Source organism: Mustela nigripes, chromosome 16 (genome assembly GCF_022355385.1).
Source record: "Mustela nigripes isolate SB6536 chromosome 16, MUSNIG.SB6536, whole genome shotgun sequence".
Classification (NCBI taxonomy): Eukaryota; Metazoa; Chordata; class Mammalia; order Carnivora; family Mustelidae; genus Mustela; species Mustela nigripes.
In genome coordinates this window covers 49,145,732-49,160,436 of record NC_081572.1, presented here as the reverse complement: position 1 = coordinate 49,160,436, position 14,705 = coordinate 49,145,732, and the positions used below count along the sequence as shown (strand labels likewise).

At 58.5% G+C, this 14,705-nt stretch overlaps 1 protein-coding gene across 1 annotated transcript in view; it reads right to left on the bottom strand.

Annotated features, from left to right (window-relative positions):
- The window catches only part of MAP2K3 (mitogen-activated protein kinase kinase 3), a 29,403-nt gene extending 15,087 nt beyond the window's left edge, over nt 1-14,316 (bottom strand). Inside the window, exon 1 of the mRNA XM_059381120.1 lies at nt 14,029-14,316. Coding sequence (XP_059237103.1) covers nt 14,029-14,077 — 49 coding nt within the window. The 5' untranslated portion in view covers nt 14,078-14,316. The remainder of the gene's footprint in view (nt 1-14,028) is intronic.
- Between the last annotated feature and the right edge of the window lie 389 nt (nt 14,317-14,705).

The window sequence follows — 14,705 nt, the reverse complement described above, 5'->3', positions numbered from 1 at the left end:
GGACACATCCAGACCCACGGGGGAAGACCGAGGCTGGCTTGAGTCCATGGCCCTGGCTCTTAGCCACCAGGACTGGAGCTCCACTGTCCAGAGGAGGAAGTGACTTTCCCAGGCCACTGAGAATGCAGGTGGCAGAGGTGGCACGTGACCCTAAGTCCCCAAAACCACGCAGACCACTTGCCAGCTCCTGCGGGAGTGTCCTTCCCACCTCCCAGGCATAGCCCTGTTATGTGCTCTGCCTTCCCCGCCCACCTCACGCACCGCCCCTGATGAAGGAAGTGGGAGCTGCCCGGGGCCCCGCACCACCGGCCATGAGCATGCACGGCACACTGGGAAGCACAAGCCCCGGAAGCCACCTCTGAACTGGGTTCACATCCAGCTTCCACCACATCCCGCTGCATGGCCTCAGTGCCCCATGTGCCCCTGGCCTGGAGGCCCACATACTTGGACCCAGCAGCCAGGCAGGGCCTGACACCACCGTCAGGGGATGGGATAGAGTTGTTGTTGCTGCTGGGGAGATGAGGCCTGGCCCCAGCTGTCCTCAGAGCTAGATGACTTGCCACAGAAGAGCCCTGGTGGGAAGAGAGTCCTGGATCTGCATGGGGGTGGGTGGGCTGAGCCCTGGGGCTGGTGTAGGCAGGCACCTCCTCCCCACAGAAGCCGCCCAAGGCCTCAGATGCCTGCTCTGAGGGAGGTCTGCCTAGCCCTTGGCAGCCCAAGGGCCTGATCCAGGTGCCCTCATGCCCACTGCCAAGTCAGGGCTGCAATGGCACTGTCCTCGACCCCAGAGCCAGTGGGAGCCCTGCTCTCCCCACGCTGGCCCCAGCTCTTGGAGTACGTCTGTCGTCGAATCATACGCTTTCTCTGTCCCAAATTCAAATCCCACCTTTGCCCCTTAGAGACCTTCGACAAGTCCCCAGTCTTCTCTGAGCCCCCGTATCCTCAATCAGACAAATGATCACTACCTACATGGTAGTGATCTTTAGAGAACTTAGAACAGCACCTTGTTGGCATCAGCACGACTTGCCCCCAAGCCCAGGCCTGTCCGGGAACAACCCAGGGGCCGCACAAAACAAGTTTCCACACATAATACCCACTGGGCGCCACCACCGCTCGCCCGGTGCCGGGGCAGACCAGCTGCGTAATCATGAGCTCCCGTGTGAGGCATGTGGCCATCGTTTGGATTTTTTAAAGATTTATTTATTTGAAAGAGAGAGAGTGTGCACACACAAGGGGGGACAAGCAGAGTGAGAGAGAAAGAGATAGAATCCCAAGTACTACTGAGCGCAGAACCGACCTGGGGCTCAATCTCACAACCCCAAGATCGTGACCTGAGCTGAAAGCAAGAGTCAAACGCTTAACCGACCACACCACTCAGGTGCCCTTGTGTGAGGTGTTTTCATCCCATTTTACAGATAAGACAACGTGGCCAGCTCTCAGGGGCATAGTGGGTCTCTCTCTCCTCCAGCAACAGCCTGCTGGCCACACAAATGGCCCTTCCCATCTATTCCAGATGTTTCAACAACCCTGGAGGGAGTTCTTAGCCTTATTTTACTGGAGGGAACTAAGATGCTGCATGGTGACTCAGGGGGAGATGCTTCCAGATCTGGTGACTCGGAGACTGCACTGGGCCAGGTCAGCCACTCCTGGCGCCCTCTCCTGCTGGGAGCTTCTCCCTGTAGGAGGAGGGACGGGCCTCCTGTACTCCCCACAGAGAGCTCTGTGACATCTGCTGAACAGGGACCCAGACGCTTCCCTGGGTTTCCCAGGGCCCTGCACATTCTGCATGACAAGAAGAAAACAGAAAAGGCAAGGTATCCAGGCCCGTGGGTTCCTAAGGCCACATCCGTGCTGCCCCTGGGTCAGACTAAGTCATCACTGACCCCTGGTGGTGGGGGCAGGGGCCCTGGGCTGCAGGCCCTAAGGCCTGAGGAGGCTACTGGCCAGGCCAGCATTGCTAACGCTGCATGTGACATGCAGCAGCCTGAGCTAGTCCAGCTTCGACCCCTGATGAGACCTGGCATGGTACCCTTCTCTCGGCCCCTCAAGTCCTCTATCTTCGAAGCAGCACTCTGGTAAGCGCATGCCACCCTGCAGGGTGGGATCATCTATGAGGTGCTCGGCACAGGCTTGGGGCACAGCAGATAGCCCTATACGATGGCCCACGACAGGTCACTACAGTTATTACAAGCCTCTGCACAAAGCTGGAAAAAAGCCACCCTATGTAATGAGAATTATGGGGAGCTTTTACTCTTCACTTGAAGCTTTTTGTAACCAGAAAGTAAAATATTTTATGTTAAAAAATGAACAATCCAGGAGTGCCTGGGTGGCTCAGTCGTTAAAAGTGTCTGTCTTCAGCTCAGGTCATGATCCCAGGGTCCTGGGACTGAGCCCCACATCGGGCTCCCTGCTCAGCAGGCAGCCTGCTTCTCTCTCTCCCTGTGCTGCTCCCCCTGCGTGTGTGGTCATGTGATCTCTCTCCTTCCCTCTGTCAAATAAATAAATAAAACCCTAAAAAACAACACCACCACCACCAACAACAAAACAATCCACTAGGGGGTCTCCTGGGGCTCACAGCACATCCCCCCACACTACCTGCTCTTGGCCTTCCCTAACCTTTCTCTGGCCCTAACCTGCACACCCATCTCCCACCCTAGGATCTGCAAATGTCATGAGACGGGCCCCTTTTCACCAGGCCTCAGTTTCCCTAGTAGTCAAGGGAGCCTCTATGCGTGTGGCCAGGCCAGGTGGGTGAAAGAGGAACAAGGCCCTCAGTACATGAGATCTCCCACATGCTCCTCCTTCTGGGCTTGGGGCAGGACACAGGCTGCTCCAAGCACATGGGCTGGGTGGGAAGAAGGAGTAGGGTCCTGGCCTTCTCACCTATCTGCCTGCCAGGGACATGGGCTCCGTGCAGCAGCTCCCCAGCTGTCAGAGGGAGTGGGTGAGGCCATCTTGGAGACAGCTCAGGAACGGGCCACAGGCCACCAGCCACCGCCACTGTCTGCCATTCACGTCAGTGCTGGGCCCAGATGGCCAGGCGGCCCAGGGCTGCCCAGGTGTGGGCCCGATATGACGACCGTCACCACAACAAACAAAGGTTCACGGGCAGCCACCAGCAAACCACAACAAGCCTGCCAGCCTCAGCCTGCGGGGCCTCTGGCACCGGTGGGCACAGTGCCAGGCTTCTGTGTGTCCTCGGCCCTCTCCAACCTCTCAACACCACCACAGGCAGAGAATAAGGAATTCGGCTACTGACCGACAGGAGAAGACCACAAAGAGAGGCACCCCGGACTCCCACAACTCCTACCTCTGCCTGGCCCTGCTCTCATCTCCTCCCACTCACCATTCCTTAAATGAGCCGCCTTCTCTTCCGTCGCAGTGCCTTTGCACATTCTGTTCCCTCTGCCTAGAGCGCTCTTCCCTGCAGCTCCATCCCTGCTGGTATATGATCCTCACCTTTCGCCTAGTCAAAGCGGCTTTCCTGATCACTCCAGCTAAGCTCCTTGTCCCTGCCTCTCACTGTGTCCCACTGGCTTCGCTTCTGTCACGTCTCACAAGTCATGGTTCTATAGTCACTACTTCAGGGGCAGCTAAGAAAACATTTATGGGCACTGACTCGAGTCGGGCAGCCTGGGTTCAAGTTGCAGCTCTGCCTCTTCCTAGCTGTATGCCCTCAAGCAAGTGCCTTAACTTCTCTGGGTGTCAGAGATCAACTGTGCAATGGGGATAATGGGCCCACGGTGAGCCTCGGGTTACCAGGCGTGTCCTCCGAAGTTATCAGGGCCACGCTGCGGTGGTGCCTGACAGGCAAAGATTAGACGGAGCCATCTGGAAACCCGGAGGACCCCAAATAACACTAGGCCCTCAGCCCCAGATAGCCGCTCTGTACAGGAAAGTGTTTTCTTGTACCTGTGGTACCAAGGGGATCAGAGAAGAGGTGTGGCTTGACCACGGTGACACAGTGAGTGTTTGGTAGGGAGCAGACACAAAGACAGGTCTGTGTAGCTCCAAAGACCAAATATCAACAGAAAGCCTGAGAGAGGGGTCTCCCCACCCCCTGTGTCAACCCTACCCTGAGGCCTCGGGGAGAGGGGAAACAGACTGGACAGTACCACCTGCTCTCAGGGTCCGTCCACGGTGGGAGGGGGAGGGGTGGTGCGTCCCTCACCACAGACGCTGCGGGGGCCTTCACACACACAGGGAGCCCCCCACATGTCGTCATGTTGGGTCGCAACCCCTGATTTCCAATGACAAAAGCAACACCAACTGCTCCCAATTTATTACCCCCCCACACACCTTTGGGGTATTTTGGTTGCTTGGTAAGCTGTCCACTAGAGAAGTCCTAGGCCCTGAGTGTCTGGGCCAGCCCTGCAGATGTGGGAGGCCAGACGGCCCCAGGCTGCCATGCCCCCTCCCAGCCCCTGCCGAACTTGGCTCGTCGCCTCTATCCTATGCAGGTCCCTCAGAGAAAGATCAACTGGTCCCAGCTACTCCTGCCACACAGGCAGCTAACACACAGCTGGTGTCGGGGGCTCTCATGAGCCAAAGCCCAGACCCCCACTTGACCCCAGTGATCTCCGAACATTGCAGACCTTACACCAGCCCCAGCTGCTGGTCTGTGCTCGAGTCCAGGTGAAGCGCTCAGGGCACCCAGTTCACAGACAGTACCACTGAGGCTCAGAGACAGTGAGCCGAATGGCAGGGCTGGGTGCTCAGGCCTACATATGTCTGAGGCTGGAGTCTCCACCCCGTGGCATCCCTCCCACAGGAGGCCTCTGGGAAGCTTTCAGGGGCCACCGCCACCAAGTGTTGGTGGGGAGCGAGAACAGACCTGCCTCCCCCAGGCAGGGGGCCAGCTGGATCCCTAGCACTGCGGCGCCCTGTCCCCAAGATCCTAGAGCAGATAAAGGGCTCTGTTACTTACCGAACACCAAGCATGTGGCACCTGCCAAGGGCGCTGTGGGCTCCACCCCACAGGTGAGCAACAGGTTACAGGTGGGGGCCCCTCAACCCCCTGGCCCTGCCCTCTCTCCGGCTGAGTGCTGGCCCCCCAGGGCAGGCCCTGGCATCTGAGGCCCTTGACGACCCCCTTCCCTCCACCTCTCAGGGTCTTCCTCATCCACAGAGCAGGAGGGGAGGACTCTGCACCTGCCCGCCCCCCACCAGTGCACGCCCCTTGGACAATGAGCAGCCAGGCCCCTGCCCGCCCCCCACCACTGTTGGGCTCCCACCTCGGACAAGCGACAATGACTGTTGGCAATGCCACTGGTACCCAGGGGGCCAGGGCCGGAGATGCTGCTCCACAGCTCCCAGCGCACCCCCAGCCCCAACGGCCAAGAATGAACCAGGGCCAAACCCAGGGCTGACGGGAAAGCCAGGACCACCAGCAAGTAACAGACAAAGCCCCGTGGGTGTAATGTTTATAAGCCAGGGACGGGGACCTTTCTGAGGTGGGATCTGAGCTGAGGCCGACACACAGCAGGCGAGGAGGAGGAAAGTTCTAGCGCCAAGAGGGTCAGGCGCAGGGGAGAAACGCACAAGGTGGGGGGTGGGGGGTAACACGACTGGAGGGTGTGGGGTGGGAGGCCCACTCCTAGCTGGGGTGCGGGACCCCGAGGCACAGAGTCTGGCCCCATGGGGCCAGTACTTGTGTGAGCTCACAGGGCCACCAATGTGAAGACACCTCGGCCCTATCGAAGCACCCACCGACCCAGGAAGCCCACCTCGGGGAACTCCCGCCAGAGAGAGAGAGAACATAGCACCGCCAACATCTCTGAGCACCTGTCGTGTGCCTGGCCAGTGCTAAGCCTCGGATCCCGTCTCCTGTCTCCGTGGACCACTGCAGCAGCCCCAGGCAGTGGGGACAACAGGCTCTCCACTCTCCAGAGGATGGCACTGAGGCAGGGTTTGTAAAACAAAGAGACCACCCCGGGAACCAGCAAGGGTCCAGCGGGCCCCTGGGCAGGGTGACATGCTAAGCACTCTCCACGCAGGAGGTGGCGTGCAGATTTCAAGAGAGAGAGAACATCGGTCTCCTCACAGAGGAGTCCAAGGATCAACAGACCACCTTCCTGCACCTTTGAGATTTTCCTAACCACATGCAGTGTCAGCTAGTTCCATGGAAGGAATTTAAATGCAAGAACAAGGAAGAAAGAAGCCCTGTGGAAACTTGTGCCTGGGGCCGCTGCAGGTCTGGGCCTCAGGCTCCTCCTCCCTGTGAAACGGGGAGCCAGGCTCGCTGGCATCCTTCCTGGGGGATGCTCAGCCCTGGATGGTGCCCCAGAGGCCAACCACTGCAGACTTGCAGGCCAGGGACCTGGAGACTTGCGCAGAGTCCCATGCCGGCACTCAAACACAGACCCCAACCTCTCAGGCCCCCTGATCCTGGCTCCACACACCTCATCTGCAGCCACGAGACCATCTGCCACACCACGATGGTAGAGGCCAATAGGCAGTGAGTGCAGAAGGACAGGCTATGGTACCAGGAGACCTGAGCTGCTGAGCTGCTGTGTGACCACCGGCAAGCACACCTCCTCCCTGAGCCTGTTTCCTCTCAGATGTCCTGGGGAGTTCAATGACCTTGATCTCCAGGACAGGTGAGCCAGAGTCAGGGGTTATTAAAACAGACCTCAGACAGACCTGTGTGACCTTGGACAAGTCACTCCCCCCTCGAGGCGAGTATACTTGTCAGACGGAGAGCTGACGACACCCCATGTTGTTGGGTAACCACAACAGCTGAATGAGACATTGCGCAGGAAGTGTCTGGCACAAAACGGGTCGGATCAGTGGCCACCCTGGCCGCAAGGCCTTCCATTGCCAAGTTGGGCCCCAGACTGCCAAGTGAACCCCCAGACTGCAGATCCCGGGCTTCAAGAGCCTATGCCTAGGGAGGAATATTCCTGGAGTGACATCTAACCTTCCCAGGGCCTCGGGGAGATGGGATACTCCTCTTGCTCAGGCTAGTGGGCTAAGTTCTCACAGGTCACCACTTGGGGCCACTGGGAGGTCACCCAGGCCACCAGGAGGCACTGCCGGGCCCCACACGCCTGCTCCTGCAATATGGTAAAAGCCCCTTTCCTTAACAAAGGCCATTCTTGCTTTTATTATCATTGGCATCGAAACAAAATCTTATAAAACATGGGTTCACTGTGTAGAAAACCTAAAATGTATTCTTGATGGTAAAAATGCCAATACGTAGCTCAGGTTCTAATTCAGCATTAAATGAGCACACAAGGCGTCCCTGAACTGGAGAGATCACATCACTCCCCACTCTCAACAGCAGAGGTGTTTCATTCCCTCCGTTCAGATGAGAACACTCACCCAGGAGGTCACAGAGGGAGGTGGCACAGAGCTGGGCCTCGAAGCAGCCCCTCCCCCCGGGAGCGCGCACAGGCTCACCCAGCAAGGGTCCCCGCCGCACCACCCCAGGGTCTGCCCCAGGCAGACGGGCCAGAGCATGCTGTGCCACTAGTATGGAGGCAGGAAGTGAAGTGGAAGACCAAGACACAGACACTGAAGGACAGGGAGGGCAGAGAACATCCCCCCGCCCCACACCCACAGCAGTCTCGGGCAGGCCTCCGACCGCCAGCCCCTACTTAGTGGCGCACAGAAACGCTCCTCAGCTCTCCACATCTCCCCTGACACCCAAGGCCCCTCCCAGGTCACCTCCCACCCACTGGCTTTCATGATCCTAGATGGTGGCAATAGCACAGTGACGCGGAGGAGGAAAGTCAAGAGCTACCAGGTTCCCCTTACACTGGCTGAGCCCCGCACAGTCAGCCCAGGAGTTTCAGACCCACATGAAGTAACAAGTCCACACTCAGCCACACTAGCTCTGGGCCGGCCCCATACTCAGCCCTTGCATACACCAGTGCACTGAGGCCTCGCCGTGACCCTGCCGTTAAGGTTCTAGGATCGTTCCCATCATACAGACTGAGGCCCCACAGCTTGTGAGTGCAGGAGATGGCCGTGAACCCAGCCAGCTGGCTGCAGCCTCTCCCCACCACCACAGCAGTGTAGACCCCCTTCTGAAGGATGGTGAGCGTCACTATGCCCCTCGTACATTAGAACTCAATTTCAAAAAACAATAAAGAAGTGATTGATACAGGGACGCCTGGGTGGCTCAGTCGGTGAAGCATCTGCCTTCAGCTCAGGTCATGGTCCCAGGGTCCTGGGATCGAATCCCACATCGAGCTCCCTGCTTGGCAGGGAGTCAGCCTCTTCCTCTCCCTTTGCTCCTTCCCTGTGCTTGTGCTTTCTCACTCTCCTCACTCCCCCTATCTCAAATAAAATCTTTTAAAAAAGTTTAATACAAAAGTCAGGGCAGTTGTTAGGGAGGCACAATTCTGGGAGGGGCTTTGGGGTACAGTTATGTTCGATTTCTTTAGCTGGGTGTTGGCTACACAGATTTCATTTTATTTTTACTCATTAAAATACAGAGGTACATTTTATATATGTTTTTGGGGTCTGTGATATACTTCAATTGAAAAGTTTAAAACGAATGGAAGACCCCACCTGCCAGGTTGGGGTTCAGCCCGGAGGCGTCAACAGGGTCAATGCTGAGCCGCCCAGGAGCAGGGCACCAGTTGGGAGAAGGGCAGAGAAGCCAGGACAGCCCCTGGAATGCCAGATCAGCTGTGACACCCCAGAAAGGGACCCTCGGGGCAGGGAGAGGTGACAGGGACCTCTCAGGAGGGAAAGTGGGACAATAGCCCTTCAGGGTGAGCCTGATGACCCTCTCCCAAGTTGGACACAGCTCCCAGGCTTGCTGTCTGTGAGCTGCAGGCAACCTACCAGGCTGCCACTGCCCAGCCCTGTAAGTTCTTCATGCCTTTTATATGAAGCTTTTTTGGGTTTCCATGCTCAGTGCTAGGGAGGGCATGGACAGAAGCAGCCGAGCCGAGCAAGCAAGCCTGACTCCTGTGGGCCATGTGGAGAAGGATGGTCCCCAGAGGGCTGTAAACCCCAACCTCAGGAGCTGAGCTCAAGGCCTGCCTCATCACCCCATCTGGCCGGGGGGTAGGGCTCTGTGCACGGCGTCTTCTGTGCCACCCCCAGCGTTCTTCCTCTGGGACAAACAGAGACACAGAGGACCCCACCTGAGACCCTGACAATACTCTGCATGGCTGCCAAGGCCCTGCACCCAGCCTGGACCCACAACCCAACTGCTCCCTCTCACCTGACCCCCATCCACGGACATACCTGACCTTGGATCTGGATTCCAAAACCTCTTCCTGCTCCTTAGGCAGAGTTCTTTGAGAGTCAGGGTGCTCCTTGCTCACCCCAATATCCCCACAGCCAGCACCATACCTGACATGTGAAGTTCTACCAACTGAGGGACTGACCTGTCCTCCTGATTCCCCACCCCACACTCCCCTGTGCTCAGGAGAGCAGACCTGCAAAGAGGCCTGCCCCAGTCCCCTCTGTTCCCCACAGGCCTCCCCAGGAAGGCCCAAGAGGCAATGGGAGGCCCCAGCTCCAGCTGTGGACCAGTGGGGAAAGAGCCTGGTACCTTGTAGCTGGCATTACAGGACCCTACAGGACCCTGCAGGACCCTGCAGCCAGCGTCAGAGTCCTCGTGTCACAGGACTTACAAGCCCATCTCCAGAGTCCAGGGTTCTATTTACTCACCCATCGCCAAATAACCAGCCATGACCATAACAATGAGAACATAATAACAGATGCCACACATTAGACAGACACTGTCTCCAATCTCTACCACCACCCTGCAAGGGAGGAGTGTTCACTCCCACGTTACAGAAAAGGAGACCGAAGGTCAGAGAGGGCACAAGAGGAAGTCAGGAAGCAGTGAAGGGGGTCAAAATTTGAACACAGGCCTGTCTACTCCCTGCACCTCCTTCCTGTCTAGCTGAGGTTCTTTGGGGACTGAGGCCAATCTGGCCGGCCTACAACCTAACACTTAGCAAGACTGGAAGGAGGCTGTCTGCATCCATCTTTGTGGCTGCCAGCCAGACAGGCAGGAAAAGTCCCTATTCCCAGTCTGCAGATGAGGAAGCTGAGGCCTCTCATGGGATAGGTGCGCCATGCCCAGGGCACTGCAATCATTCACAGAGCGCAGTGAATGTAACTTTGCCAACATCACATAGCAAAAGAGCCTGCCCTGAAATTGGACCATGGTCACCTCTCCACCCCAGGAGCTCAGGCCGACCCCATACCACCTCTCCTCCCCAACCTCCCAGAGCCCCCAGCAGACCAGAGGATTCCCTAGGCAAGGGCGGTGCATGGCCACCACCACCTGCTTCTGTTCTGTGAACAAGAGGAAGCAGGGCTCTTGCCTAACAGAGGAAGTTCCTGGGCGGGGCGGGAGCAGAGCCGGGGAAGGCCTGCCCAGAGGTCCCAACCTAGTCTGAGGTCCAGGAAGGGGGCCACCTCTGATGCCCATCTGAGGACTCTATGCTGACCTGCAAGGCCGGGGCTCATAGCCCCCCTCCCAACCCACCAGTCAGCAGGCATCGCCCCTTTAAGCAGCAGCCAGTTGGGCTGGCATGCCCGGCGGGTGAGTCAGCACCCAGTGCCCGCTGACTCACCCACCGGAAGCCTCCTGCTGCCCCAGCTTTCTCCCCACACAGGCAACTGAGAACTTTGCTCCTTTCAGGCCTGGAGCCATGGGCTGGCTGATAGAGAGTTTCCTGTGCGTCACATCAGGGGTGGGGGAAGTCCCCAAGGTGTCACCCTCCAGTCTTTCCGACAGCAGGAACGGGACTGGACGGGGGGGTTGAGGGGGGGACAGTAGTCACAGCAGGCAGGGCCAGGATACAGACAATGCTCCTGAAGCCTCAGTGTCCCCACTGGGCAGCGGGAGCCATGTGAAGATCAACCATGACACGTTTGCATGGGCGGCACTCACAGTGCAGTGAGCGCGGTGACAGGATGCATACGGTACCCCCAAGGACACATGTGGCTTGAAGCAGCAGACCCAAACCATGCCGAGCAAATGTGCCCCTGACCACTGGCCCCAGCGCCAGCTGCCATTGGCCTCTGACTCCGAAGAAGGCATGTGGGCAAGGAGGCTGGGGGAAAACCTGCAGGGCTGAGGGACCTGGGGCCTCAAAGACTCATGGAAAACTCCCCAGGCCTGTGGCATGGAGCACAGAGCAGGACACCAGCTGTGAGGCAGGAAGCTCAAAGCTGAAGCTCAAAGGTAAGGTCAAGTACCAACCACGCCCTGTTTTGTTCAGATTCCTCTGAGAAGGTGGAGAAGAGCATGATGCTGGGCCCAGGATGGGGAGGGCCCCCGCTAAGAATCCCAGCTCTGTGGACTCAGTCCAGCCACTCCCCCTGTCTGGCCCCAGTTTTTCATCTGTCAGATGGGTCAGGCTGAATGAATATAAAATGTCCCAACTGTAAAGGGCTGTGCACACAAGAGGCATCACCTCCAGCTCAGGCCCTGCGCCAGGTCAGGCTAGCCCTGGAGAGGACCCAGATTCAAGGCATAACAGAGCATCCCAACAGCTAGGATGATGGGGTGCAGGGAGGGTGGGTCCCACCAACTCAGCACAGAATGGAACATAAAGGAGCACTGGGGAGACCTCTGGAGATATACAGTCGTGGACAGAGCCCTAGCTGCACCTGTCACAACTGTATGAGCCCTAGGCAAGGCACTAACCACCTCTGAGCCTCAGTTTCCCCATCTATAAATGGGGCTGGGAGGAATGAATGGGAGAGAACATGGAACATGAAAAAAAGCTTGATAAGTGACAAGTCTCAGGATTTTAATGAGGAGGTATTATGGCTCCCCACCATATCCTTCCACAGACCCCAAAGAGGCAGATGAGGTCCCTGAGCCTTGCAGAGGCTCCTGAATCTCCATCTAACCCACCAACACCATCTATTACCTGGACCCACAAACTGGAAATTCACCTTGGTTCTCTCTCTGCAGAGGCTCAGAGACTGCAACACCAGGACTCAAGTCACACAGCACATGGGAATCAAACAGTGCCTCCCCAAATTCCCTTTTCCCTTCACACCTAGGACCCCTCTCCCTTCACAACTCTACAACTCCAACTTTTATTGGTTGAGGTATTGCCTGCCTGGAAAAGCTGAAAGAGCATTCGAAGACAAACACCGCTTCCATCCTCTTCCTTCTGCCCGTGAAAACACTGTGGCCCAATGAAGCTGAGGGACCTGTCCTAAGTCCCACAGCACTGACCAAGCCAGGCACAGACCCCAAGCTGGAGAAAAGAAGTGTCTGATTTCCTGGTTCTCCAGAATGGAGAAGCATATGATTTCCCAGCTCCCAAGCTCCACGAGGTCTGTGCAGTGCAAGTCCCTCCCTAGCCGCCTCCCCCCTTGAGTGCCTCCTGAGTTACTCACAGTGGTTGGGCAATGGTCAGGGATCCGGCCTCCCACTTACGTAAGACGTAATTACCCTGCCCACCGGGCCGGCCGGGCTCTGGCCCCCAGCCACCGCAGCTGCTGGCCACAGGGGCAGAAATGGACCCACACCCTCCCCAGGACCCCACAGGCCCTCCCGGTGCCTGGGCTCCTCCAGAGAAAAAGAGGTAGGATCAGCTCCTGAGCAGAGGCCCACTGAGTGACATCTGTTACCTTTCTCCACCTCACTATATGCAGCTGCAACCCAGACAGAGGCAAGGCCTTGACCCCACATGCTGAGGCCTTCCCAACAAGGAAAACGGTAACAAGGTGTGGGCAACTGTGCCTGCCTCAGCACCTACTGTGTGCCAGGTGCCCTGCTGCACTCCTCCCCTCCTCACCCATGCCTGCTGGAAGCTCTTCAGGATTTGCTGCATCGTATCACACCCAGAAAACGACACAAGGGGTGTGTGATTACTCCCATTTTACAGACAAGGAAACTGAGGTCCAGAGATACTCCTGCTGCCAGTGTGAGGCAGCAGCAGATTTAGAGAGCAACGAGGCAGCCCATTCATTACAGCTATGTCCGGTTTGGAAATCTCACACAGCCTTAGCCTGCTGAGGCTTGAACATGCCAAAAACATCCTTCCCTCTTCCGTGCGCGCGCGCACACACACACACACACACACACACACACACAAAATCCCCCTTTCACCCTCCAAGTTTCACCCCCCCCACCCCCGCCCCGCATGACAAATCCTGCTGCCTTGCCGCCGCAGCCGCCACCTCACAAAAATTTCCAGGAAGGCCGGCTACTTGGAGAAACAAGAGTGAGCCGATTGCACAGCCAGCACCCTGGCCTAGCGGCGGCCCTGAACCCAGAGGCAGCAGGGACAAACCCGGTGCGGATTAACCCTGGAGATACAGGAGAGCAAAAGGCAGTGAGCTCTCCAAGTGCAGAGAGAAGCTTGCAAGTCGAGACAAGGAGAAGCTGATGGAGAGGGGGGCCGTGTGTTAGGGTGGGGTGGGAGGCCAAGAGAGGTTCCTGGGGACCAGGCTGCAGGCCACAGGCCCGCCAGGGAAGGAGCAATGAGGAGCCTACAAGGATGGACAGAGTTGGGGGAGAGGAGCGAGTTCTTAGCTGGAGTATAGCCAGGGCACCCACATGGGGGGGTAGGAGGGGGTTACAGTGAGATTCCCCAGCAGGGCAGCACTGCTGGGGCTCGGATGGGGAGTCCTTTAAATCTCAGAGTGGATACAGCCCTGGGACCAGGGAGTGGAAGTGGGGGCGGGGTGCAGATCAGAGTGAATCCCACCTGGATCCAACTGAGGGACCAGGTTGGGAGAGTTCCTGTTCTAGGGGCAGTTAAGGCCTAAATGAGGAGGTCAGAGTGAGGTTTCTGATCTGGAGCGGGGTCATCACAACGAGATCCTAGCCTGAATGCGGGCCCGAGAGCTGTTCCAAGGCCTCAGCTGGGGTCCAGGTGAGGTCCCAGGTGAGGTCTAGGCTGAGACGGAGACCCGAAGAGGGAGGGATTCTGGACCGGAATGCTGCCTCCGTCCGGGACGGCCTGAAATGGGATCACACAGACCGAAGTCGGGGTCCGCAGTCCAGGCCCGAATGGGCGCGCGGCGGTGGGGCTGGGGGGGGGGGGGGGTGTCCAAGCTGCGCTCCCTATCAGGCGTTCCTACCTTTGGTCTGGGGCATGCTGGCGGGCTGACTGGAGGCGGGCGATTCCATGGTGCAGGCGGGTCCAGGGGCGGCGGCAGAACTAATCTAGAGGTCGGCGGGCTCTACCCGGGCGGAGAGCGCTCATGGCTGCGGGCAGGCGGCGGCGGAGCAGAGGCGGCGGCGGCGACGGCGGCGGCAAATACACGTCCAGGACGGGCGGTGCCGGAGCCAGACTGGGCAGCGCCGCGGGGGCCCCGGCCGGACGGCGCCGACGTAAGCCCCGCCCCTGCACGCCGACTGGCCCGTCCGTCTCCGGGGCCCGTCCCCTGCCTATCAAACACCGACCTGCCCTGCCTGTCAAGCACAGGCCTCGCCCCTGCTGGCCCCAAATCCGGCTCCTCCTCTGTCTGTCAAGCCCCGCCTTCCACCCGGGAAACCCGGGCCCACTCCGGCTCGGTGCCCCCCAGGCGAGAGCCGGGTCCCTCCCGCCGCCTGTCCAGACGCAAGCCGCGCCCACTGCCCGGGACTCGCGGAGCCCGCCTCGCGCCTGTCAGGCACTAAGGCCCCGCCCCCGCGCTCTCCCAGCCCCGCGGCGCCCCCCTCCAAAGCGCTCCGGGCGCCCGCCTAGGGTGCGTAACCTGGGAAAACCCCACGTATGCTGGGGTGGCGCGAGCGGGAAGGCGGGGTCCCATGGAGG